Source organism: Miniopterus natalensis, chromosome 5 (genome assembly GCF_054644295.1).
Source record: "Miniopterus natalensis isolate mMinNat1 chromosome 5, mMinNat1.hap1, whole genome shotgun sequence".
NCBI lineage: Eukaryota > Metazoa > Chordata > Mammalia > Chiroptera > Miniopteridae > Miniopterus > Miniopterus natalensis.
Window position 1 is genome coordinate 83,175,081 of NC_142085.1, and position 26,590 is coordinate 83,201,670.

The window sequence follows — 26,590 nt, forward strand, 5'->3', positions numbered from 1 at the left end:
CACAGTTGACCCATATAGCAAATTGTTCACATTGATATTGGAGTAAAATTTTATTGGAAATTCCCCTTACTAGATGGGTATAACATGGTCTCAGTTAAAGGAGGCTTGTTTGACCAGTATTTCAAATTGTCCTGTTTGGCTTCCCAAAGGTTTTAACACATAGGCTAAATATACTTAAAGGTTTTTAAATATAGTGGACACCAAACTCATATTCAAGCTGGGCGATAGGTGCCTTCTGTACAGTGTGAGAAGGGAAGATGGGAAAGGAGAACAGGCTTGATAGATGGATTGCAGGTGTGTGCACGGCACAGCAGTTTTATGGAGGTGCTTATATGGAACTTGATCTAGAAAGCAGTTCTTGAACTATCTAAGCCTACATGCTCCTTGGAAAGTCTTTGATGCCCTTGGGGTATAAATACCTGAGGTAGAAGACTGCTACTTGAGAACTCTTGCCATGTGCTGCAAGACACCAGCACAGCAAAGTAAAAGTCATTGGTAAGTGTATAGATGTGTATTCTCTTGGTGGAGTACTATAGAACAGTTAAACAAGTTGCAAAATAATAGTGTCCCATTTTTGAAGTGAATAATCCTCTTCAAGTATAGAATGCATGAAACAAAATAGAACATTTAAATCCACTGTGGTGGGACGGGCAGTGGGGCAGTGATACAGGAAAATAAGGCAAATGAAGATGAAGATAAGGACTTAGCATTTGCCTTTTTAAAAATGTGTTTTTATTCATTTTGGGGGGGGGGGGGAGAAACATTAACGATGAGACTCACTGATCAGCTGCCACTTGCACGCTTCTTACTAGGGATCAAGCCTGCAACCCAGGCATGTGCCCTGACTGGAAGTCAAACCATGAGCTCCAGGTTCATGGGTTGATGCTCAACTACTTAGCCACACCCCTGGGTGAGGACTTTACGTTTTTTTGTTTTTTTTTAATATATCTTTATTAATTTCAGAGAGAGGAAAGGTGAGGGAGAGAGAGAGATAGAAACATCAATGATGAGAGAGTCTTTGATTGGGCCCGCAACCCAGGCATGTGCCCTGACCGGGAATCGAACCCCGATCGCCTGGATCCTAGGTCGACGCTCAACCGCTGAGCCACGCCCGGCCGGGCAAAGACTTTGCTTTCTAAAAAATGTTACTTTCAATTCAAGATGGTAAGCATATAAATGTAAAATTCTTTGTACTTGGCATTTTTTAATTTCCCTAAAGTATGTGTGAAACTAAAAAAAAAAAATGTTTCTGTGGGAAGAATGTTTTGACCAACTTGGTAGTGAAGGGATGGAAATTATTAAATTAATAAAAGTCTGCCTTGTTCTGTGGCTCAGTGGTTAGAGCGCCAGCCCATGTACCAAAGGTCTCAAGTTCTATTCCCAGTCATGGGCATGTTACCTGGGTTGCAGGTTTGATCCCCAGCCCTGGTCGGGTACATGTGGGAAGCAACCAATCAACCAATCTGTGTGTCTCACTCATATCAATGTTTCTCTCTCTGCCCCCCGATGCGCCTCTTCCTTTCCACTCTGTAAAAATCAATGGAAAAAATATCCTTGGGTGAGGATTAACCCCAAAACCCCACAAAAACTAATGAAAGGCAAAGTGCCAGTGAACATTCATTCTCAAATTATGCCATCTAAAATAGGTTTATAAAATTATATTCTATCAAATGCCTACCTTATTTTATGTATTTAACATTTCTGATTTCCTGCATAGTTTTCCTAGCCAGGACCATGATTGGGATTCCCTGGGGACAGGTTAAGAGCAGTGTCCAAAATCTAAGCCTTAGGATCTAATAAGTATCTTTGCCTAGATTTCCTAGATGCTAAGCTTATCCAAAATTCTTTAAATTAAATATTTTGCTTTCAAGTTGTCAGTGTTATCAGACCCAAACACTAGATCTTTCATAATTTTTATTCAAGCAGCAGTACATTTAGGAGCTGAAAAAGATAATTATAACAACTTATTTGATTTAAAAAAATTAAATACCTATTAAATAAGAGACTTCCCCCAACCGTGAACATTTATTTTTGATTGTAGAACTTGAATATGTCTTGCAATCATACTTTTCCTTTGGTCATCACTTGATTAGAAAAATACTCGTCCCAGCTCAAACATTACCTTAGGGTGATAAAAAGTGAGAATTATTAATTTAATGGCAAATTATTGATACAAACTAAAGTGACCCTTCCAAAGTTGTGGTTAATGAAGAATTCTGAAGTAAGAGTAAATATTTGTCTTTCCCATGTGGCAAGCAGCAGGTCCGAGGCACAGGTACTTACTGTGGGGCTATCCGATACAATTTTACAGTCCAAACTTTCTCTAAAGGCCGTATTGAAAAATGGAATAAACAACGCATTTACAAAATACTACCAGTCACTTCAAACTTAACCTCACTTCCAAATAGACTTAATTGGAACGAAGTCTGCTCTTTCTCCCTAGCATTTTCTACGTCAATTTAAAATGATTTTTGTGAAAAGGTTATTTACCTCTATGGTGATAAGGATGACAATCATCCACTCCAGGCGCAGGGCCCTCTTCTCAGTCAGGTGGTTCCGCATTAGATCTGTCAGCTCCATGCAGTGCTGAAGTTTTTCATTCATGACCTGCATTAGGAAAACAGTGAACAAAAAATAGGAACCTAGAAATAGAAAGTGTCCTGTACTTAAATTAATTAAGCAAATAAGTGGTCACATGCTTCAAAATTCTAAAGGTTTGAAATAGGCATACAGTGAAAATTCATCCTTTCAATTCTCGCTCCTCAGTCCTCTCCCCAGAGGCAATCTGCCAATGTTCCCTGTCTCATGAATCCATCTAGAGACATTTTGTTTGCACAGATTGAACTGCAAGAAGTACTTTGCATACTGAGGCTCTTATATTGGTAAGATTTTTGATGGAAGATCTAAATATAAAGTTTCTGAGTCCTAGTTTTTGGTAGCAGCCCTTGGATTTTTAGCAGTTATGAAAGGCAAACTTGAAACATGATTTTTTTCAGCATGGCCTTAAGATGACAAAAACAGTGATTACCTTACCTTATACTAAAACTTCAAACACTTTCAAACTCCCCCAAACACACAACCTGCTGCGCACTTACCACTAGATGGCACTCTTAGTGTGAACTGCAGAGGTTCTGCCTGCTGATGCCCCTCAGGTTGGTTGAGGGGGTTCATAGAACACAGAATCTTTGAATTTAAGGCTTGAATGTTACCACTGGCAAGTTATACCTCCTAAATCTCTCTGCAGCTCTCTTGGAAGTTGTAAAGTCTGGAAACATTTTAAAAAATAGTTTTGATTCCCCTTGATTACTTATGGGGTGTGCTGAAGATGCAGGTTTGGTCAGTGGAAATTTGAGACAAGTTACAGATAGATGTTGGGTTTGACTGAGATGTGGTAGTGCACCAGATTCATTGTGGCTTTGCACAGAGCATTAAACAGCCTCACTAACGGGACAGGACACATGGAACCACACTGGTAGCATGTATTTGCCCGTATTTTCAGACTTTATGGTCACCCTGTAGTTTCTCATATGTGTAAGTGTTCAGAACAATGTCTTTCTTTTTAATTCCTCCCTCCCTCTTCCTAGTTCTGTTGGCTGCTTGATCTTGGTTTGTAACATGCAGCTCATCCAAGCTTGCTTCTCTCCAAAATACTGACCCAACCCTCTTCCATTTTCTTTCAACTAAGGAACCTACATTTTCTTTCTCTACTTCCTCATCCAGCTTATTCCCTAACCCTTCCAAGTTGTATATTTGCCACAACTCTCTTGTCTCCTAATAGTAAACCTAACAGCTTTCCTTGGTTAGATTCCAAACCTCAGTTACCTCTAGCATTTGACAACACTCTGAGACAGACGCTTCTTTTAGCTTTCCCCTCCCGTAGAGCTAAGTGCCATCACTGACCACCATTCTCTTTCTGCCTTCCCTCCCTCATCTTACCTTGGGGCGACATTTCCCGAAGTCCTGACCCTGTCCTTGTCCTCCAGATCTTACCTACTGTGGTTTGTGTAGATGCTTCCCAAACTTGTCATTTCCATCCTACCATCACTATTTCTGTGATATATGTGTGTCAACTGTACTATTATTTAAATTCCAGAAGATTAAACTCAGAAATACTTAAAAAGGAAACTACCATTGCTATAGATGGGAAACAAGCATTCTGTGAAATAGTGCCTGTTGCCTACACAATGCTGAGCCTGACACCTGTGAAGGTGGGAGATGAGCATACGATAGAGGATCATTCGAGACCCACTGAAACCAAACTAAGTGTTTCTCCTCGACAAGAGTGGTATTTACTTTGATGTTATTTCAGGGTCTGTGTGTCACCTAAGGTAATCTATTGTACAAGTTTATATATTGCACTTTTTGGGAAAGACTAATTTAAACTATCTTCTTTATTAAATTTTTTTCTATTTTACTGAATTTATTGGGGTGACATTGGTTAAAACTCTATTTTCTGGTAAGTCTCAAATACAAATGCCTAATCCTGACTTCTGTCTGAATTTTCAACTGCCTATAAAACATCGTTTGGGTTTCCTGCCAGCACCTCAAAATTCAGCATTTCTCAAACACTGACATCCTGCCAAATCTATCCCTCTTGGGCTCCCTATCTCAAATCAGGTCACAGTATCTTCTCAGTTACCCAGGACAGAAACCTTTAATCCCCACTCCCTACAGTTATCCTGGGCCCTAAGAGGCTCCATTCTGTCCTCTGCTTGTCATGTCTGAATACTACCTGGTATACCTTCAGGCCCCCCCCCCCTTTTTTTTTTTGCAGTGGAATCAGCATTCTCATCCTGAACAGGCTGGATCATGTCACTCCCCTGCTCAAGTCTTTACCCCTCTACCATTGCCTTCTCCACACATAAACAATTCTGGATCACTGAGTCCAGTCACACTGGAGACGGTGGCTTGCCCTTCAGCCCTGAAGACGCAGCCTTTGTGACACCTCCAACTGCCCGCTTCTTCCCTCAGTGCTCCTACGGCACTTCCTTCTGCTCAGTCATGCTGTCTGCCCAGCACCCTTCCCTCCCGCCCCCTTCTTCCAGGGAGATCCTTTCCCTTTCCAGCCGTACCATGCTGCTGATCATGCAGCCACCCGACACACTCACTCCCCAACCCTCCCGAGAGGCCAGAGGGGAGACGGGGAAGGTACAGAGCCAAGCTCAGACACACGTCCCAATCCTCTGAAGCTGCCAGGCAGGGTGAAATGCCAGCTTGGATACTCCCTCTCCCCACACCCTTTTGTCCCCATCTCATAGAGAATGCTGCTGAGGAGAGAATGCGGCCAAACTGGCACAGATGCTGAGGAGAGACAGTCCTGCTGACCTGTGTGGGCCTGTGCAATAGACATTCCCCATTCCCACACTCCAGCCCTGTTCTGTCCTGTGAGCCCGTACAACTTATCTTAAATTTAGCTCCTTACCTTCTGTCCCCACCTCTCTGTTTTGCCATCTTTCTACCCATCACCCACAGGCAAACATCAGTCATCCCTCTCCCTGGCCTTCCATGACCAAGTACTTGATTTGCTCAGAGGATTCTCTCTTAAATGCACTTCTATTCCCAGGCCCCATGAACTGTTTGAAATTTGATGAGAACATCCTTACGGGCCACTAGGCTGCCAAACCCTCTTATCTAGTGTGCAGAGCAAATACAGGATACCCTTTTACACAAAAAGTTGAAAATTATAGACTGAACAAGGGAAAAGGCAAATTTAGAGACATGAACAGAAGTCAAATATTTCTCCAAAAGCAGTTAAATATAATTTCTTAATTTTTTCACACAACATGTCCTCCATAAAAGTGCAAAATACATACCTTAACTCTACGAGTAATGCTTAGGAACTGACAAGTTTTGTCATAAAGTTGTTCTAGGTTTTCTCTGTCCCAGTAGAAATCAGGAGTGATCAGGAAGTCTGAACTCAAGTTTATACGGTGTCTTAAAAAAAGAAAAGTGGTAACTTTTTATTTTCTATCTTGAATTAAAAATCATGGTCTCTATTATATTTTTTATTTACTTGGTGCTTTATGACAATTGCTGACCTTTATAATACTTCAGAGGGACATAAAAAATTTAAAAATTTGCAACCAGATTAATTCAGACGTTAGTATTATTTGTGAAGCAGTTTGAAAACAAAATGAGAGGGTTTTTTCCTGTTTCTAAACTTTTTTCATTAAAATTTTTTACAATATACAAAAACATTTTTTGTGTGGATAGGAATGAACGTGGCTCAAAAATAAAAAATAAAAAGATTAAAATTGACCACTCTTACTCCTATTCTTACCCATCCTTCCCTTTCTCCTACCCCCACAGGTAACCAATGTTAGTTTCCTTATATCCTTCCAGCATTTGTGTGCCCGTGGACACACACATAGTCTCTCTCAATTTCTATCTATGTTTAAATAAGAGGCCTAAGCTTACTTTTAAATGGAACTTAAATTGTAGAAGTAACATAAGTAGCTGTTCACATAAAACAGGAAAACCTAGAGAAGAATTCAGAAAATGGGGGTAGGGCCTCTCACCCCAACATACAACTCAGACCTTTCAGGCCCTGCCAACAGGTTGCTGTCCTTCCAGATCTTTTTCTGACGCTATCTTACAAGTGGCAGTGGTAACTTAACTGTCATTGCCTTAATTTATTTCCCTTATGCTTTCCTTTTTATGTATGCCCAAGAGAATGTGATAGAATCTACACCCAAATAAAACTAAAAGAGCTATTTCAGCCAGTACAAGATATAAATTCTGTGATCAAAAAGCTCTGCATCATAGTTTTAAGTGGCAGCACCATGCCTCTCCTGTGGCATCTATGGCATCTCTGTCAATGAAACGTGGTACATAACTTTTCTGTAGCAACTGGGTCTATTTAGCATTATGATGCAGTGATATATTTTTACTGAGAAGTCCCATTATCCAAATGCTAGAATGTACCTTCCTACCTCAAAGAACATCACCTATGCTCTCTTACATAGTTTTACTGTAGATTAACACTGATCTTTTTTGCACATGTAGAATTTCTTAGGTCAGTCCTAATACAGCCCACTGCTTCTCATGGGTAAGAGTTCTTGCTTATAAAGAAACAGCTGCAAGTCTCATAAAGGTGCAAATGTTGGCTCTTTACTAGAGAACCACAGGACTGTCTTTATCATTAGATATACGAAATATTTTATTTACTGCGGACATTTTACCTTAGGGCAAAGAGTTCACCCATTTTCTGCATAACTTCTTCATGAGATAGTTTCACTTTCCTCCCAGCTTTTAAAGCCTATGTGGGAGGGAAAAAGAAACACACACATGTATCTGCGATAAGGAACAGGATCATAGGCAAATCCTGAAGCAGCATGATTTTAATGCAACGTAAGTGACATCTCCCGGAGATCTGTTTCCCAGCCATGTCACTCTGATAAAATAAATACATAATCTTATTAGGTAGGAATTTTATATTCCCTTTTTCATGTCCTTTCTCACCTGGGTTTTTAGAATGTCTGTTCCTAATCTCTTATTAAAAATTCAAGGCCTCTCATCCCAAGTATAATTACATTATTCATTCACAGTAAAAACAAAATTACAGTAAACATGATTTTTAACGTACTTTCAAATTTTGATATAACTTTATATGTATTTTTCATGCCACTATTTCTCTCATAATTTAGCAAAATGCCTTTTTTAATCAATAAATGTGGTCATAACCTCCTTCCTCAGAGAGGAAATATTTCACTTTTTTTCTTTAGTGCAGTGACATTAAAAATACTGCACCACCTGAGGAAAGAGATTGAATTCTACGCTTGAAAAGTGAAAATAAAACAAATAGGAAGTTTCTTATCCATCATTTTATATGTATCTGAGGGTTCTTTTTTTCCCTTAAAGTACAGCTTTCCTACTGTTTATTATTTTATTGTACTCCTAAATATATGGTTATGGTGGGAAATTTGTATTTTCCCCAAGTAGAAATCAATCCTTGAAAAGCAGCATAAAATTGGTATAATTACCTCTGGAATTGACTGAATAGACTCCACGAATTTATCCAGTGATGCTTCCCAAATAGCCAGTTTCACTGGGGAAAATTTCACAGCAGATCATTTCATTAGTGTCACGTTCACGTTTATACAAGGCAGAGCTGCACAGTACCCTCCCCGCCACTTCAACAATACTTCAAGACACAAATGTGCAAAATTTGAAACTGAAATTTAAGAACAGTTAATTACCATAAAGGACAGCTCTAAAGTGGAAAAAGAAGAAACAAGGTAGACTTCCAAGCCCGGCTGGCAGACCAAAGCTACATTTGGTAGAATTCCTGATTTTCTAATATTGTAGCTTGGAAACCAGAGAGTCTGAGCTACATCCCGGGACAAGGGGTGGCTCCGTAGGTGGGGCGGGAACCAGCCTCCCCACATTCCCTCATTCCTGGGGCTGTGAGTACAGCTCAGAAGTCCCGGAGCCTCCGGGGTGGTATGGACGGGCCACAGTGGCAGCCCAGGGCAGACTGAGGGCAAAAAAAGTTCTTAGGGAACTTGTACAGTTTTATCAGGTGCATGGACCTTTCAGAAAAAACTCAGAGCTGCGGTGACTCCTATTTCTGTGAATAGCTAGGGTGTATTTTTCTACACAGAGGCCTGTGCCAGTCACACAGGGCGGGGTTTCTCTGCCTGCATTAGAGACAACCCAGCAATATCACAGAGAGGAGAGGAAAACAAAGGTGGTAATGACAATATAAAATATCCTGGGAGAGGGTAAGCTTTATCAGTACACTGAATAAGGACTGAGTAGCTTCAGCACAGATGCTTATTTTATTTTTCCTCATGGGGAAAAAAAGAATGCTCAGGCTCTGCTGAGTGCTCTGTGAAAACATGCCAACATCTTTACTAAGCACTTCAACTTCCCTTGATGAGATGAAACTATGCGATCCTTTCTCTCGTAAGTAGTAGTAACTTACCTGAAAGGCAAAGAGCATTCGAGAATGCAAATTTCTCTAGAATGGCGTCATCTAAATCCAGCTCTGAATTTAACCTGATCTCCCCTTGGTGAAGTTTCGACTGCCCCCTGTGGAAAGGGAAACAAAATGTATCTTTTAAATCTGAAAAAGCACTTTTTTTTTGGAGTCCCTGAGTGTCTTTCCGGAGGTCCTTTTGGTAATTTGTATCCAAATAATTCCACTTCTTGAAATTTATCCTAAGAAAATAAAAGATGCAAAGAAAGATTTGTGTACAAAAAACTCCATGATCCAATGTTTAATTAAAAAAAATTAAAACAGAAACTAAATGTTCCATAGGAGAATGGTTCATTTATAGTATCCTTCACAACAAAAACTATAGAGCATATTCTGGAAGGATATTTAATGGAAAGGAAAATAACAATAAATTGTTAACTGAAAAAACGCTGAATATAAACGTATATATACAGTGTAATAAAATGACACTGATGTAGTGCGGGCAGCGAGGAAGATGGGAGCTGTTAAAAACTAGTGGCCCCGGCGGGTGGCTTAGCTGGTCGGAGCGCAGTCCCATCACCTAAAGGCTGTGGGTTTAATGCCGTCAGGGGTACGCACAGGAGGCAACTGACTGATGTTTCTCTCTTTCTCCCTTCTCCTCTTTTTAAAAAAGTCATTAAAAACATCCTTGGGTGGGGATTAACAACAAAACTAAGGTGAACGCAGAGAACTCTGAAAGGACCGGGGAGCTGGGCAAAGGGAGGGAACCTGGGAAACAAACATCACAGGCAAAGACAAGGACAGGGTGAATCTTCCCAGAAGATGTGAGACAAGGAGATGTGGACATGGGGTGGGCAGGTAAAACCAAGTCCCTGACTCTGGGGGCCAAGGAGTTAAGGACCTTACTCCTCGGACTGACAGGTGGTGAGTATGAGGGAGAGGTGTGCGCGTGTGTGTCTGGGTGGGTGGGGGAAAGGACCTAGTAAGAGTTTGATCTGGAGGTAGTCACGGGACTATAGCCACAAGGCCAAGTGCGTAATTAATACAACTCCAGTCCTGGCCAGTGTGGCTCAGATAGCTGGGCATCGTACCATGCACCAAAAGGCCTCAGGTTGGATTCCTAGTCAGGGCACATGCCTGGGTTGTGGGCTTCATCCCAGGTAAGGGGCGTGCGGGAGGCAGCCAACTGATGTCTCTCTCTCATCGATCTCTCTCTCTCCCTCTTTCTCTTTAAGAAAGATATTAATAAAATTCTATTAGCTCCTATTTTGTAGTGTCTCTTAGGTTTACATCTGCACTTTTTGACTGCAGCCACTATGGGCCCAGGTTCTCACTCACTGGTCAGGTGCCATTGGGCAACACACAAAGCTGGTTCACTGCAATGACAGGGTTTCTCTCGGGATTCCATGAAATGATGCATGAAAAGCCCTTAGCACAGTGTGCCTGGCACAGGGCGAGTAGTCAATCTTTACTGGCTATCACTACCAATCTTACCCCATCCAGTCTTTCTAAGGCTAGTGTCTCCTCCCAATTTGCCTAAAGCTCTGCTTTCATCACTTCCTTTCTTAATATGAAGACTTTTCCCCCGTTCCACCAGCCAAGTAGCTCCATGAGGAAAGACCTTTCGGCCTGGTTCCTACTGCCTTCTCTCTCTGCCCTAACACCTCCCTTCATTGTCTCCCCCTTGCAGAGCCGGGGGTCAGCGAGCATGCTGCCCACCCATACATCTCACCTGGGAATAGTATGTCAGGACCCCATTCCTACAAATGGTCTTCTTAGATCACCCCCTCATTACATTTTCTGTTACACCAAAAAAACATCAACAGGAAAGAATGGACTGACTTAGGAGAAACGACTGGAGTAATGTGAGGGGTTCATGCTGATGAAGGCACACTGTTTTACAGGTTGAGGCTGCTTAGGAAATGTACCACTTGGGGGTTGTACTATCTGCTTGTTTTAATTTATGGATAGCCTGAGAAGGTAAAAAAGTAATGTGTACCCACTAATGTCATAGAGGGGTGGGAAAAAGTAGGTTTGCAGTTGTGAGTATGCAAAACAGAATTTATTCTTGTATTATTATTTATTAATTATTGTATTATCTTCTATATGAACAACTATAAACCTACTGTTGCCCCCCACCCTGTATTTTTAAGCTTTGTATTTGTACCAATAGCTTTTAGTCTCCAGCCCTGGCTGGTTTGGCTCGTGGTTAGGCCCAGGGTTCGATTCTGGCCAAGGGCATGTACCTCGGTTGCAGGCTCAATCCCCAGCCCCAGTCAGAGCGTGTGCGGGAAGCAGCCAATCGATGTGTCTCTCTCACATCGATTTCTCCCCACCCCACTCTCTCTGAAAAGCAATGAAAAAAATATCCTCAGGTGAGGATTAAAAAAAAAATTAGTCTCCAAATTCATAAATCGCTATCTCCTCTACCTTTACCGCGTCATTCCAGCTGCTCCTTCTGTAAACCTGAGAGAAGGGCTTACTCTGTTTTTATGTAGTTCAGCTCCTCGTTTTCCCAGTGCACCAGTGCGATTTCATAGGGCTGAATTTCGTGTTTTTCTAGAACCTGCATCACATGCTTCATCTGGAAGAAAAGGAACAGTAACCTGAAATATGGGACGTGTGTTACAGTAATGCTGATAACATTTCATTACAGTGGATACCATTTCTTCTGTTGCTCAGTTTTTAAGGAAAAGCAAATTCATTGTGATAGTAAACTTGTAAGGAAGCTATACTCATTTGTCTTTATATTTGAAAACACAAATGAGCATAAAGAAGAAAATAAAAATTAACATTATCTTAAACCCACACAAAATGACAAGTAAAATTATGGCTTGTAATCTTTAAATTTTAAAAATGTGTAAGTAACATACTTTTAAAAATTTAAGCAACACAAAGGTGCAGAGAGTGGCTCTCTCTGCTCTCCTAAACTCCTAATCCTTCCACTTTTTTCTGGTGTGTACAAACGTACATTTACTTTTGTGATCCCATTTCCTGTAAAAAGCAATGTGCGTGCATGTGCGTGCGTTTGCTCTTAGTAAAACTAGGACTGCGTGAGGTATACTTTTCTAACCAGCTCTACTATTATATTGGTTATATTTTGTAACCTGCTTTTTTAATTTAACTGTGTTGTATATACATTCTTTACCATTTCCTAGGAATATTTTTCCACATGATTTTTAAGAGCTGTAGTATATTCTACATTAACTACAGTAGTTAAATTCGTTGAGTTCATAATATTTAACAAACTTCCTGCTATTATGTATTCTGGTTATTTCTCACTTTGCTACTGTAAACAATGCATTGATGAACCTTTCTATACATCACCCATCATGCATAACTGCAACTATTTCCTTTGGGTAACTTTCTAGATGTAAAATCACTGAGTTAAGTATAAAGCTTTGATGTGTATTATCAAACTGCATCTAGAAAGGTTGCATTAAACAAATCCTGAAAGGGATACTGAAGAAATTATTTCCTGTGAGTGATAAAGTTCTAAAAATAAGACTCAGAGCAGCCAGCTTCCCGTGAACTGCATGTATGTTACTCATTTTATAGATTATCATGTACAGAGAATACTTCCTTCTGTCTGCAATGTACCTAGGATTGTTCTGATTCTCCAAGAATCAGAGAATGGAAAATGTAGGAAATTTATAAGCCAAAATATAACATATTTTGGAAGATGAAACTGCTAGGGTAAATATCACATAATGCAGAGCAAATAAATTGTGAATTATCTGTTAATTTATCTTCCAGTCCCTCAGACTGTTGAGTGCTAATTAACAATTTAGTCTCAGAAAACTATATTTTTATACTTTTACTTTTTACTTATACTCACAGTTTTATCGTTTACATTCCAGAACACAGCAGCTCCTTCCCTGATTTAAAAGAATAAAAGAATTAACTGAGTTAAAGGTAGAACACATTCTTCAGGGCCACACATAAAGCCATGCTTAGGGAACTTCAGGAATGTACCCAGAATGCAATTTTAAAATATGTGATTTATTGCTGACTTGACATTATGGTTCCTAGATGGATCTGCCAAAACAAGAGCTACTTTTTGAACTCTTGATAAAACCCAACCTCTCAAAAATTCATATTTTTCTCATGGTCTGCGTTATTATTATAATACTATATAACCTGATGTATCTAGATTGTTTCATACCTACTTCATTAAAAAAAAAAAAGTTTTTATTGATTTCAGAGAGAGGAAGGGAGAGGGAGAGAGACAGAAACATCAATGATGAGTCACTGATCGGCTGCCTCCTGCACGCCCCCCACCAGGGATCGAGCCCACAACCCGGGCATGTGCCCTGATGGGGAACTGAGCCATGACCTCCTGGCTCATAGGTCAATGCTCAACCGCTGAGCCACGTGGTTGGGCCTGCTTCAATTCTGATGTACAAAAATCAGAATAAGGACATTTTTCTTTTTTAATCCTTACCCGAGGATATTTTTCTCCATTGCTTTTCAGAGAGAGTGGAAGGGAGGGAGGGAGAGAGAGAAACATCGATGTGAGAGAGACACATCGATTGGTTGCCTCCTGCACCAGCCCAGACTGGGGCCGGAGATCAAGCCTGCAACTGAGGTGCGTGCCCTTGGCCAGAATCGAACCTGGGCCTCTTCAGTACAAGGGCTGACATTCTAACCACTGAGCCAAACCGGCGAGGGCGGAATAAGGACATTTTTGAGACTCGTCTTAGCTCTCCTACAGATTCTGCTATTGTGAAAGAGTAAAGAGCTATGCTTTTAATAGCTGTGGACTAAAGAGAGTGAGATAAGTTAAAGCCTCAGGGGCACAGGCACCTGTAGAGTAAGGCCACCCATCCTCACAGTGCTTATGGCAGAACTATGAGGAAGCAGCAGGGGGCCCTCTGAACCCAGTTCTGGCTTTGATAGAATTTAAGGCCCAACTTGTTTTGATTTCTGAAGTTTGACATGTTGAGCTGCTTAGTAAATAAAAAGGGGAATTATGGCTCTGGGCATAGCCCTGGGGGAAGGAACAGTGGAAATGAAAGGAAGGTAAAAATATGCTGGCCCCACATCAGTCTTCAGACTTCTTAAGCAATGCACTCAGTACACGTCTGGGTCTGTGCCTAGCATCTTGGCTACAAAGGTGAGGACAGTCTAGCTTCTATCCCCAGAAACTCCCAACCTGGGAAAGACCTAGACCAGCAATTACAAGTGTGTGATCAGTGCTCTAAGAGGAGTACGCAGCATATACCCGGACGTGCACGGGAGGGACACAGCTCCCAGAGGATCGGCAGACCAGCCAGAGGAGAGGGCGAGAGGCAACAGCAGAGGGCACTCGTGGGCTCGGGGACGGTGGGAGGGACAGGCAATGCCTCAGAACAAACAGCTACTAGTTTGCATGGCTGTGGTGTGGGCAAGTAGTGGGCAATCAGGGCAGAGGCGGGGAGGAGCCAACCCCTCAAGGAACTTGGTGCTTTGATAAGGAGTTTGGTCAAATTCCATAGAACTCTAAGCAGGAGAGTGCAGTGATCAGAACGACCTACTGAAAAATTATCCTGCCTGTAACAGACAGACTGGAGGTGGGGTGAGAAGACAGGCAGAAAGGTAGTAAGCTGCTGCAATAGGTCAGCACATAGTCTCAGGATATGGATTTGAGAGGCATTTAAAGCCACAGCCAGAGGATTAACTCAGAGAACCACTGCTAGGCAGACGGGAGACTGTGCACCCTCCGTCTGGAGCTGGGCCAAGCATCACAGAGCTCAGAAGCCACATGTGACTACTGAGCGCTTGAAATACGCCTGGTCCAAATTGAGAGCTGCTGTAATATTAAACACACACCAGGTGTCAAAGACTCGGTATGAAAAGAAGAATGTAAAATTTTACACACCTGGAACTAATACAAAATAATATTGAATGTAAACTGTAATAGAAAAAAAAATTAAAATGATCCTGCTGTATTCTTATGGGGAAAAAAAATCAATATAAAATTTCATTAATTAATGACTGATTACATGTTGAAATGATAATATTTTAGATATGCTGCATTAAATACGCTATTAAATTTAATTTCAGGCATTATATATTATTAGTGTTATTCAAAACTAAGTTAATTTTTTAACTTTAAAAAGCGTGGCTATTAGAGAACATATCACTACGGATGAGGCTTGCATTTGTGGCTTGCATTGTATTTCTAATGGATGGCACTGATGAGAGGACCTCAGAATTCAAATTCCTCACCTGAGGCAAGGGGACGCTATTCTACGTGGACTAAATGTTGAACTCTTGATGATCTCCAAAGTGACCTCAAAAGGAAGGTGAGTCACCAAGAGGAGCAAAGAGAGGGCTTCCAGTCACCATCAACTACAAGGATGGAGGCCACAAAGACTTGACCACAGTTTGGGTTCTTACGATGCTCCATGTTTCTGCTCCGCCACATAACAGTCCCAATTGTGAGTAATTCACTTAACCCCTCTGAGCCCCATTTCCTCAGCTGCAAATGGAAATAACAGACCTTTCTGAAGTATTGTGAAGACAATATGAGATTACTCTAGGTGGCTTCTATGATCATTACCCTTCCGCTCAGCCACTTGGGAGTATGACATAAAACCTTTAAATAAAGGAGTAAGTGTGGATGAGTCACGGTTGCAGTCAGTCTCCAGACAGGTCAAGTGGGTTCAAACATCAGCCAAAGAGCTCCAGAGGGAGGAGAAGGGAAGGGAAGAAACGACAGCAGGGAGGCAGCCTGAGCCTGACAGGGAAGGTGCCTGGGAAATAGGATGCTTCACCTGCACTCAGTGAACGCAAATCCAGGCTCATAAACAGAGATGGACCAGGGGAAGGCCATTTACTGGTTTTAAAAATTATTTTACAAGAGGATTTACCAGAAGATTCCTAAAACTGACAAACCCTCCTAGATATACTAAGAATCAAAGGATAAATTTAATCACAAATTTTGAGCACATTTCCTGTTGAGAGAGGAGCACACCTGCATCTTTAGAGACCACATTACCTGCCACGCGTCCATTTCCCAGTGGGGTTTCTTTCTTGTCTTACCTGAAGAAAAATATTGTTCCAGGATCTCCTTCTTTTGCAGAATTTTCCACACCCATCACCAAAATATTTGCTGCATCTGTGATTTAAAATAAATGACTGAAAAGCTATGTCGTGAGGTGACACAAGGTTTAAGAGGCACCTATAAACTTTCAATCAAGAACTTAGGATCATTTCTTCATAAACCATTAAACACCCTATTACACATCTTTCTACTAAGGTTTATGAACATGGAAAAGGCCATACAAAATTACTTTCACAAAACATTCAACAGCCTGTGAAACTATTATTAGTGTTATTTAAAACTACTCATTCATATCCATTTTAACTCAGTCATCACTAGTCCAGTTAATAATTATTAAAGCCTTAGTTTCAATACAACTAAGGCTCAAGAAGTAAACTTCATTCTATAAAATTAATTTAAAATAAAATGTGGAGAACCATTAATATATTCTCATCCTTTAAGTACCATTTTATTTATAATTTTACATATTACTAATGTAATTCTCAAACTACTAATCTTGCTGAATTTTAAATGATGTATAAATTGTGGATAATAGAAAATATACAGAAACAAAACTGACCATTTTAAAGTTAATTATGAGAATGACCACCGTAGTCATCTATAATACTTAAATATTTTAAGCTTCTAAATACTATTGAATAGATGTTAATGTGCAAGTACTCATCAATAAGAAGCTATTATAAGTCTATATTCTATAATATAAGTTGTAAATAACATATCAAATAATACATATACTAATATTAATATGTAAAAAGTTATCTATAATTTCTTAACCTAAAATTAGGATCCTCAGAGTTTCAGAATTCCTGGTAGAGGCTGGGGTGAGGGGGATTCAGATAGAAACCAAATCCTAAACCACCTTTTTTAGGTGAACTCTAACTTCCCTAAGTCCTACAGAGGGCAGAGTTCACCTGTGTAGTTAAGAGGAGCATAAGTAGAAATGGAAGACTGGGCAGCAAGAATGGTCCAAGAAGCCCCCAGGAGGGCAGTGCCCAGGCCACCCTGCCTGACTGCCAGGGGCGATCTTCTGTCTTAGGGGTCCCGGACGTAGCTCTGTTTTTCTAAGTCAATTACATCTGTTTTTGCCATAAAATAGAATAGTCTGTTCAGAGCATCAAGGCTGAGAAAGCATAATGACATTTTCACTATTTCTTACGGGGTCAATGACTTAAGAATTTTCTCGGTAGCAGGGGCTTTTCAACCTACTATTTTTGCTTCTTTGAGGTAAATTCATGAATTTCCATCAGTGTTCCAAGTTACTTAGTTTTTTTAAAATGTCTTTATTGATTTCAGAGAGAGGAAGGGAAGGAGATAGAAACATCAGTGATGACAGTCATTGATCAGCTGCCTCCCGCATGCTCTCAACTGGGGATCGAGCCCAAAACCTGGGAATCAAACAGTGATCTCCTGGATCCTAGGTCAATGCTCAACCGCTGAGCCACACCAGCCAGGCCAAGTTACTTATTTTTTCATATAAAGCATGCTATTTTCTCAAGAATCCTTCCTGATAGTATTCAAATATCCTCAGTTAAGTTTATTTTAATATTGTGTTCTTTTAACTCATTTTCTTAAAGTATTGGATTATACTGGTAAATATTTCTTGAAAGGCTCTCCCCAACATTTCTATCAACTTCCTGGCTCTTCAGTAATACTAAATGTTTTAATGCGACAGCAATGAACTGCCATGGCCTTTACCATCCCAAGTACTAGTGCTGCTATACAGCTTAATAGATACTGATCTTACTCTGAGAACTAAGTTCTCTGTAAGACATTTCAAATTTCTTATCTTTGTATGTCATTTGTATGAAGAGGTTCAACACCTTTTATGATGCAATCCTTTAAAGAGAAAATGAAAGTTAAGCACGTGCATATTTAAGACAGTATCATAGGAAAATTATTTTCTAATGCATTTTAACATACTTGGCCCCAGGTTGAGATGTACCTCTAGGCAAGCTTGTTACTTCAACATATCCATGAGAGGTCAGATCTTGAGAGAGACTGCCCAGGTGATATTCATCTGCAGTTGCAAACGCCGTGCAGTGCATCAGGTCCTGTTTCATTGAGATTGGCATGACATGGGTCACCAGGAGGCTAAAGTGTCTGCAATATAGGGCCCCATTTTGCAAAGCTAGCGTTTATTCCCCAAACATCTCAAAGGCTCATATAAGGGGTACATTAAAGAGGAGGAAGCAGCATCAGAGAGGCAGCCTGCAGCTGAAGGTATGGGAGCTTGAGCTGAGAGGCAGAATGGGCATCCTGGGAGGGAAGCCCCTCCCCAGCTGGGAGTGTTTCAAGCACAGACTGAAAAACCGAAAAGCGGTATCTATACTCATAAGCAAAATGATTTAATTCAATTAAAAAAGTTAAAAGCGCTGCAAAGCTGAAGCTGCTGCTGAATATGAAGATGGATGGATGGAGTCCCCTCCATTTTCAGGCAAGCTGATTCCCATGGTCACATATGAAGGTAGGAAAATAAACATAGGGATCCACACAGCCCAAATACAGTTACTAGGGTACAGGAATCAGTTATGTGCTTAAGTTAGAACTGCTAGTATTATCTGTTCTTAAGGCTGCATGGAGTCAGAGAGCTGCCAGGGTATGAGATTAATCTGGCTGACAGAAAGGAGTCCTGTTAAGAGGCGTCAGCTCAGGTAAGGAAGGCCATGGTATGCAGGCCCTACCCCTGAAGACTGGACACGCTTAGTGAAGCTGGCTAAGCAGAACCACACTCCATCAGACTGGATGTCAGAGTGACTTCTGTGACTGACAAAGCTGACACGCTTAGTTTGGGCTGAGGTGGGAAAAGCAGGAGACACAAGAGAAGGCAGGAGATAAGAAGGTCTAGAGCTAGTTCAGTGGAGGGTCTTTCCATAACTACCGGAAACGGCAGGGCTCGGCTGTCTCTAAAACAGAATTGTCAACTTGCTGCCCAGAGAACTACCCAACTTAAGAGGGGACTCACATAGTGCTTTGAAGATTTGAATTAACTATCAATGATAAATTACGACTTCACATAGAATCCAGATTTCCACCATCTTTTGATCAAGTGGAAGATCTGGCAACAATCAACTAGGGTTGGGGAGGGGGCCGGGTTCTCCAGCCCACACAGTTTCTCCCACTCCCTGCTGTCTCAGGCCTGCTTCACTGCCGTTTGTTACTGACCAGGCCCATCTGTGCTGAAAATTTTTACTCTTCTGCACTCTCAAAAATGAGACAAGGCAAAGCATTTAATCACCATTTCCATGAGAAAATGTATTCTGAGCTCCAAATAGTCAGAGTATAAATAAATTTTAAAACACAATCTGTTTTTCACTTGGCCATTCCACGGATCTTCTTTGCAGATTTTCTGAGGATTATCACATCTCCTTTTCTCACTGTGTCCTATTTAGTTTGGCTCAGAGTCCTAGATAATGTCACATGGTATACAGGCTTGCCACACTACTTTCTGTACCCTCCTCAAACTTGGATCTGAATGTCTGTTTAAGTAATGGCTTCTTCTACTAATAAATGATTCATAAAGGTTTTAAATATGACTTGGTAGACATATCTTTTTATGGTTTTATTTCCTTTGCTTTTACATTTCTTTTTTTTTTTTTAAGTATGTTTTCTTGGGTTGATTTCAGAGAGAGGAAGGGAGAGGGAGAGAGAGATAGAAACATCAATGATGAGAGAGTCATTGATCAGCTGCCTCCTGCAAGCCATCCACTGGGGAAAGAGCCTGCAACCCGGGCATGTGCCCTGAAGGGGAATCGAACCCCGATCTCCTGGATCCCCTAGGTCAACTGCTTAGCCACTCCCAGTCGGGCTGCTTTTACATTTCATGACTGTATTTAAATCCATTTGGTAAAAGGAAAAGGAGCGACAGAGGATCCTGTTTTTGCATTTTCCCCTACTAATTAAAGGTGTTATTATGTGAGAAACTTTCATTTTCATACATCTTTTCCTTAAATTTTATAATGAATCATTTATTAAGCATTTTATACATACACACACACACAGCACAAATTTCAGGTTTTAAAATGGGGTCAACAATTTGTTCTTAAATAAATGTGCCAAACCAACCAAAAATAGTTCTTGGATTTAAGACCTAAATTTAGGCCTTTCTATATTAAAATGTTAAAAAAACACAACTAAACGTCAAGAAAACCACAGTGCTTTCAGTTATGGTTTTTTTTCCTGGCCACAGAAAACATGTTCCAGCAGATGGGGCTAGAAATCTATACATGATTCTTGTTTCAGAGCATCACACCTCTGATGGGACACTTTTCTTAAAAAAGAAAGTTTATTTTTCTCACATTTTATTACCAATGAACATTAGTGCATTTCAGCAAAGCCACTTCTCTATCACTGAGGGAGAAATGCATGTTTTTCCTATTAGGTACAGATTGTAGGTGGAATGCTATTAAACACAGAAGCATTTTATGTTACTGGTATAAAGCTTTAGCTTTTAAGCTTTCTGACAGCAACCCATGGTGAGAAGTCCTTTCACATCCACAGCACATATATGCACATATATACACACCAGTAACTGACACAAAACTTCCTCAAACAGTATTTTTCAGCTTTACCACTTGTAATGCATTGTGATTATTTTCTATATTCTATTTCATTAAAAAATATTAACAACCCACCCTGCCCGGTGTGGCTCAGTTGGTTGGAGCACCATCCCATATACCTAAATTGCGGGTTCGAACCCTGGTCAGGGCACGTACGGGAGGCAACTGATGAATGTTTCTCTCTCACATGGATGTTTCTCTCTCCCCATTCCTCTCTCTAAAAAAAGAAAAAAAAGTGGTTTCACTGCTCATTTGTTCTATACAAAAATTAACAACCCACTAGTTAAGTTTACAATACACTGTGGTGTTGGGCTGGAAACCACCCCTGGGCATTTCCCCAGTCCCTGCTTATGCAGGCTGCATGCAACTCTGAGCCTTGGTCCTCATGCTCCGTTAGGGTTAGGGCTAGGGTTTCGGGTTCTACTCCTGAAAGACAGGACATGCCAAGCAGCACTGTTGTTGCCATGATAAACTCTGAGCCAGTAAGATGGAGGTTGAACATCTCAGTAGGGCGCGATCTCTGTCAATGAGACCAGGTAGAGCTGATTCTGATAGAGAGGGCGATGAACCTCATTCCATAAATTCTGAGTGTATGCTGTGTGGCAGAGAAAGTGGGTGAGCTCAGGACAAATAACGCCTGCTTTCTGGTACAAAGGAGCGTCCCTCCGTCTCAGAAAGAAAGGGAAACATCGATCAGTTGCCTCCCATACAAGCCTCGACCCAGGATGGAACATACAACCTAGGCATGTGCCTGACCAGAAATCGAACCCACCGTCTTTAGGTGTACCCGAAGACTCTCCAACCAACTCAGCCACCCGGCCTGGGCTACGTTCCCTTCACCTCTTTCTCACCCTCCAACTTAATGAACGTTTATTAAGTATACGGCACAGTTCTAGGTAGTTTGTGAGATGGAAAGGGTAACAAAGGGCTTGATCTGACCCTATTTATCATTTTGAGGGAAATGTGATTATAGCTGAGAAATTACCATATACTTTATAACACTAAATAAAAATACCCTTTCAACCTTCAAAGAATAAAGCAGCACAGACCTTCCCACTGCCACGTGATTTGACCTTGCCATGCCATCTCACCACCCATCCCATGCAGGTGCCATGGACCAAGAAATGCTTACCTGTCTGCATAGTTACTAAAAAAATTATTTTTAACTTAAAGAATTTTATAGTTTGATTTTTTTTAAATGGGTGTGTTTTTTCCTTTACAGGACCATTACTAGACTGGGTTAAACACTAGTCTTCTTTCTCAAAGTTTCCTTTTAGGCCAATAACTAACCCTTTTGTAAACTATATGTTTACATTTAGTTGCCTATTATTTTTTCTTTATATAGATCACTAATTCTTTTTATTTTTTTAAATCAATTTTTTTAGAGAGAGGGAGGAAGGGGGATAGAGAGAGAGAAACAACATCGATCGGCTACCTTCCACACACCCCCACTGGGAACCGAGCCCACAACCCAGGCATGTGCCCTGATGGGGAATTGAACCAGTGACCTCTTGGTTCCTGGGTCGATGCTCAACCACTTAGTCACACTGGCCAGGCAGTATTTATCACTAATTCTTAAAATTAAGATTTTGATTCCCTTTGAATACAGCAAGTGTTACTATTTGGCTTCGAAGATCTTGATGAAAAAATTGCTGAGCTAGTTGCTAATTCTCTTACGCTCACAGTAAGGCTGTGTGTGATCTAGACTAGTTCAGAGAATGAGCAACAATTACGAAGCAGAAGCGCCCCACCACACGTTTTTACCTCGTTCACAGACAGAACTGGGAGGTTGGTTCTGGACGGCTGCCTGGTCCTCGATGCTTTTAGTGGTCTTTTGATTTGTGGGAAGTCTTGTTTAGGAACAACCGTTTCTGTTGATGTAGATGAGTAATGCCTCTCGATTATTTTCATAAACCACTTAGGACCAAATCGATTTGGTTTGTGAGTCACCCAGTGAGTACTAGAAGACTTGATGGTTGGGAGATGCGCCTGTTCATCTTGGCAACGTGCAGTTCTGAATGCAGAGAACAGGCTTGCATTTGCTATGTTGTGGTTCATTTCCAGAGTCTGGGGCTTATTCAAACTGATGGCTGCTGTATCAGGAAAGAACAAATCCAAGGTTTGACTTCTTGCCAGGGTACCTCGTGTTGTGCTCTTAAATTCCTTAAGTGGTTTTCCTGTCCGATGAACAAGTCTTTGGCACTGACATGCTTTTGATAGAACACAGTGAGATCCGGCCAGGGCGCTGAGAAGTCTGGCTGACATGACCACATCCCAAGCTAGAAGAAAAAGAATTCAAAGCTCAAGTTTTTGAAAAAATGTTTCAAAAAATATTTATTTTCCTAGGTAAGGCATATTTCTGTAAAAATACTTGCAAAACATCCTTTTTTTTGGTTTTTTTTAAAATCCTCACCCGAGGATATTTTTTCTGTTGCTTTTCAGAGAGTGGAAAGGAGAGAGAAACATCGATTGGTTGCCTCCTGCACAAGCCCGACTGGGGCTGGAGCCTGCAATTGAGGTACATGCCCTTGTCCGGAATCGAACCCAGAACCCTTCAGTCCTTGGGCTGATGCTCTAACCACTGAGCCAAACCAGCTAGGGCAAAACAAACACATCTTAACCTAAGTCTAGCACAGAAAACAAACAAACAAAAACAGTTAAAAAATAGATACAAGTATTTCTGCTACTTTTCTTTTAGTCAAAGTTTGGCCTTTTTTCTGAAAGATTACAAGATTATAAAGCTATTGACATGACAAGGACCTTAAAAAAGAAACACAGATCAATGAGAATTCTTCATTTACTTCATTAGCATATCTATTTAAAAAAAATCTGTACTTATAAATTCCTTTATTCAAAATGTGTTCAGTCTTTGACAATTAGATAACAATAAGCTAGGGGCAGGTATGCTTCCATGAAAGGACAGGATCCCTGCTATTGCGGTGCCAATGGTCTCCTGGGGGAGACAGGAATTTTCAACTGCTCACTGTAACTCAGTGGAAAAGGCCCTAGGCCCTACCAAAGACCTATGTACAATGCACTGAGAAACACACAAGGAGCTTGCCCAATTCTACAAGACAAGTCAGGAAAGGCTCCCAGGGAGACTTAAGCTGCTACGTCAAGGGGACAGTGCTTTTCAGGTTGGGGTTGCATATGGCACTGGGGGTACAGGACATCACACAGACAGAGAGACACAGATACACACACACACACTCCAGACAAAGGAAACACACTGTATATGTAATTTCCTCCCTTATTTATAGTATAAAATATTTGTTCTTTAAAATTAAGCCTGTAGTAGGCAGTTAATAATTCTTTAAAAAAAATAACATGTTGGGCGCTGGGGATATAGGTATGAATCAATGATCTCAGAATTCACAGTATAGCAGGGTAAACAGATTAGTGTGATAAGTACTAAAAGAGAGGTATGTACAAATTGCTGTTGGGCCTGGGAAGGGAGCATCTGGGGTAAGGGGTGAGCAGGACAAATTTAGAGGTGACATTTGAACTGGGTCTCAAAAGGGCAGAGGGATCAGCAAATCAAACACCCCAGGCACACAGTTTTGTTTACCTGACAAGTGCAACTTCAGGGGAGGTGGGAATACATTGCCTAAGAGATCAGGATTGAAAAGGAGCCAGTAGCCAGATCATAAGTGATCTCTAGAGCTTTCAAATGTGAGACTCACAGGGTCAAAGGTATGTTTAAGAAACATATCTTTGGTAACAACATAGGAAAGGAATGGAGAGAGACTAAGACATCACTCACTGAGAAATTTCTACCCACCAAGTGCTCTGATTCACCTCACTATAATCCTAGAAGGCATTTTACAGGAAACTGAGGCTTAGAGAGGCTAACTGGTCACAGCTAGCAAGTTGCAGAGATGTAATTAAAAGCTAGGCTTTTCCAGTTCCAAAAACAACACTAGTAGCCACAGCACTATACCACCTTCTTTTAGAAAGAAGGGGACATAGATGAATCACAGTGATATTTGGGGGGGTAGAACCTGCTGCTTTAAAAATATCTTGAAAAGCTGGAATTCTTTTAGTTCTAGTCCAATGAGCTATTATAGTTCACCTTTACTTAGTACTATTCCCCACCAGCTGAAAACAGTGAATTTTGAAGTACATACTTATAAAACATTTCAGAAATGTGTGTACACAGACCTGGATTCTTCCATTCTCTTCTAGGAAATCCTTACCTCCAAAATCTGAAGACTGGCTTCCTACGGAGGCTACGTGAAGGACCAGGACAAAGAAGGTAAAAGCTACAGGATGAACAGGAAGTATGTTTTCTCAATGCTGAGAAAGACAGAGGTGTGGCACCTAAGGTGTCCAACACACAAAAACACTCAGGTTCTGTTAAAAACTGGAGCACGACTCAGGCTCACATGCTCTGAGCTGTACAGTAGCACAGGTGGCTACTGAGCACTTGAAATGTGGGTCAGTAAAATAAGAAAAACATGTTCTTGTACGTTATTTTATACAGGGTGGGGCAAAAGTCGGTTTACAGTTGTAAGCAAAACAGAGTTTATTCACATAAAAAAAAAAGTAACATGCTCAAAACTTAGCTTCTGAAATCTTCCTACAAATCCCATTCTTCCCGCGGTCTCCCCCTTTCATGAAACAGCAATCACGTCCCTATCTTTGCTAAAGCCACCAACCTGGTTCATTCTCCAGACCCAATCAGTCAGTAAAACCCACTAGCTTTATTCTGACTAGTTCTTACCACCCTGGTCCGAGCTCTATCTTTACCAAAGATTATTGTGATAGCCCCCTATCTTGCCCTCCCTGCTTCGGTTCTTGGACTCCTACAGATTCTTCTCAACACAGCCGCCGGTGAGGCCTTTGCAGAAAATTTGACAATGGCCTCATACTTCACTTGAAATAAAAGCCAAAGACCTTGAAATAGCTGGTGTGGCTCTGCATTTTCTGGCTCTTTATCACTCTAACATCTAGAGCTCTTTCCCTTCCTCATTTTGCTCCAGTCACTCTGGCCTCCAGATCTTTGCACTTGCTGTTCCTTATGCTCTCCTCCTAGGTATCCCTCAGCCTCATTCCCTCACTTCCTGACCTTGGCTCATCCACCTCCTACCCGGTGGTCTTCCCCAACCACTTCATTTGAAAGGCACAATCAGCACCCACTCTCTGCCTCCCTCCCTTTTATATTTCTCCATTGCATTTAACATCACTTGCACACTTTGTATTTTTACTTTATTAATTCATACAACAAATGTGAACTGAGTTCCTATCATGTGGTAGGCACTGTCCGACTTGCTGAAAATACAGGAAAACAGACAAATATCCCCATCTTTGACCCTTACATCACACTGGGGTGACAGACAATAAACATGGTAAATCAACAAAATATATATTAAATAGTGCCAATGCGAGAAGGAAAAACAGAAGGGGAAGGGATCTGTCTCTCTCCTCTTTAAGCTTCTGAGGACTGAGATTTGTTTTTGGTTTATACTGTGTCTCCTGTGGCCACAGTGCCCAGCGCATATTAGGTATTCAACTCCTATTTTTTTGGTACGAAATACAGAGCATCTACTCAGTTCCTGGGCGCATTTGCTACCAAGAAAACGGTCTCCGCTGGGCCACGATGCAATGGCTCGGCGGCGCGAGTCTTGGGAACGTATCTTCCAATCCCTTAGGCTCAGCTACTTTACCTCTGCAGCTCCGCCACGCACTGGCTCGCACAAGCTTTCCCTAAGTGTTTCTGGACTGAGTGCTTTTTACTCCCAGCGAAGCCGACCACAGATCGCTGTCCGGGGCCGGGGACCACGGCGGCACCGGTGGGACCTGCGACGCGGGAGGTCCGGGCGGGCGGGAGCAAAGGCGGGGACCGCTGCGCAGGGCCAGGTAAACTGCGGGCAACGCAGCGCACTAACCTCTCGGCTGGAAGAGAAGAGGGCCGCGCGCCAGGCGCGGGCTGCCCCGCCAGCCGCGGACGCGCCGCAGCTCCGCCGTCCCGAGGCCGCCCCACGCCTGCACCCGGCCTCCCCGGCGGCCGCACTGCGCAGGCGCACAGCACCGGCCCCGCGGAGCTCCAGGCGCCCGCCCACGTGA

At 41.5% G+C, this 26,590-nt stretch overlaps 1 protein-coding gene across 3 annotated transcripts; it reads right to left on the minus strand.

Annotated features, from left to right (window-relative positions):
• Positions 1–1,500: 1,500 nt before the first annotated feature.
• On the minus strand, positions 1,501–26,486 carry RMND1 (required for meiotic nuclear division 1 homolog). Of its 3 annotated transcripts, none has more exons than XM_016211558.2 (12): positions 22,938–24,925; positions 22,289–22,803; positions 17,911–18,019; positions 15,947–16,022; positions 12,759–12,798; positions 11,404–11,504; positions 8,927–9,033; positions 7,983–8,047; positions 7,182–7,258; positions 5,814–5,934; positions 2,491–2,607; positions 1,501–2,122 (listed from the first exon to the last, which is right to left on the minus strand). In XM_016211558.2, the coding sequence occupies exons 2-12, from the start codon at positions 22,787–22,789 to the stop codon at positions 2,090–2,092; spliced, it is 1,347 nt and encodes a 448-aa protein (XP_016067044.2). In that variant the 5' UTR covers positions 22,790–22,803; positions 22,938–24,925; the 3' UTR covers positions 1,501–2,089. The 3 variants fall into 3 exon arrangements, with proteins under 3 accessions (XP_016067044.2, XP_087673820.1, XP_016067043.2); XM_087817694.1 differs by lacking the exon at positions 22,938–24,925 and adding an exon at positions 26,413–26,486 and having other exon boundaries at positions 1,502–2,122; XM_016211557.2 differs by lacking the exon at positions 22,938–24,925 and adding an exon at positions 26,191–26,338 and having other exon boundaries at positions 1,502–2,122.
• Between the last annotated feature and the right edge of the window lie 104 nt (positions 26,487–26,590).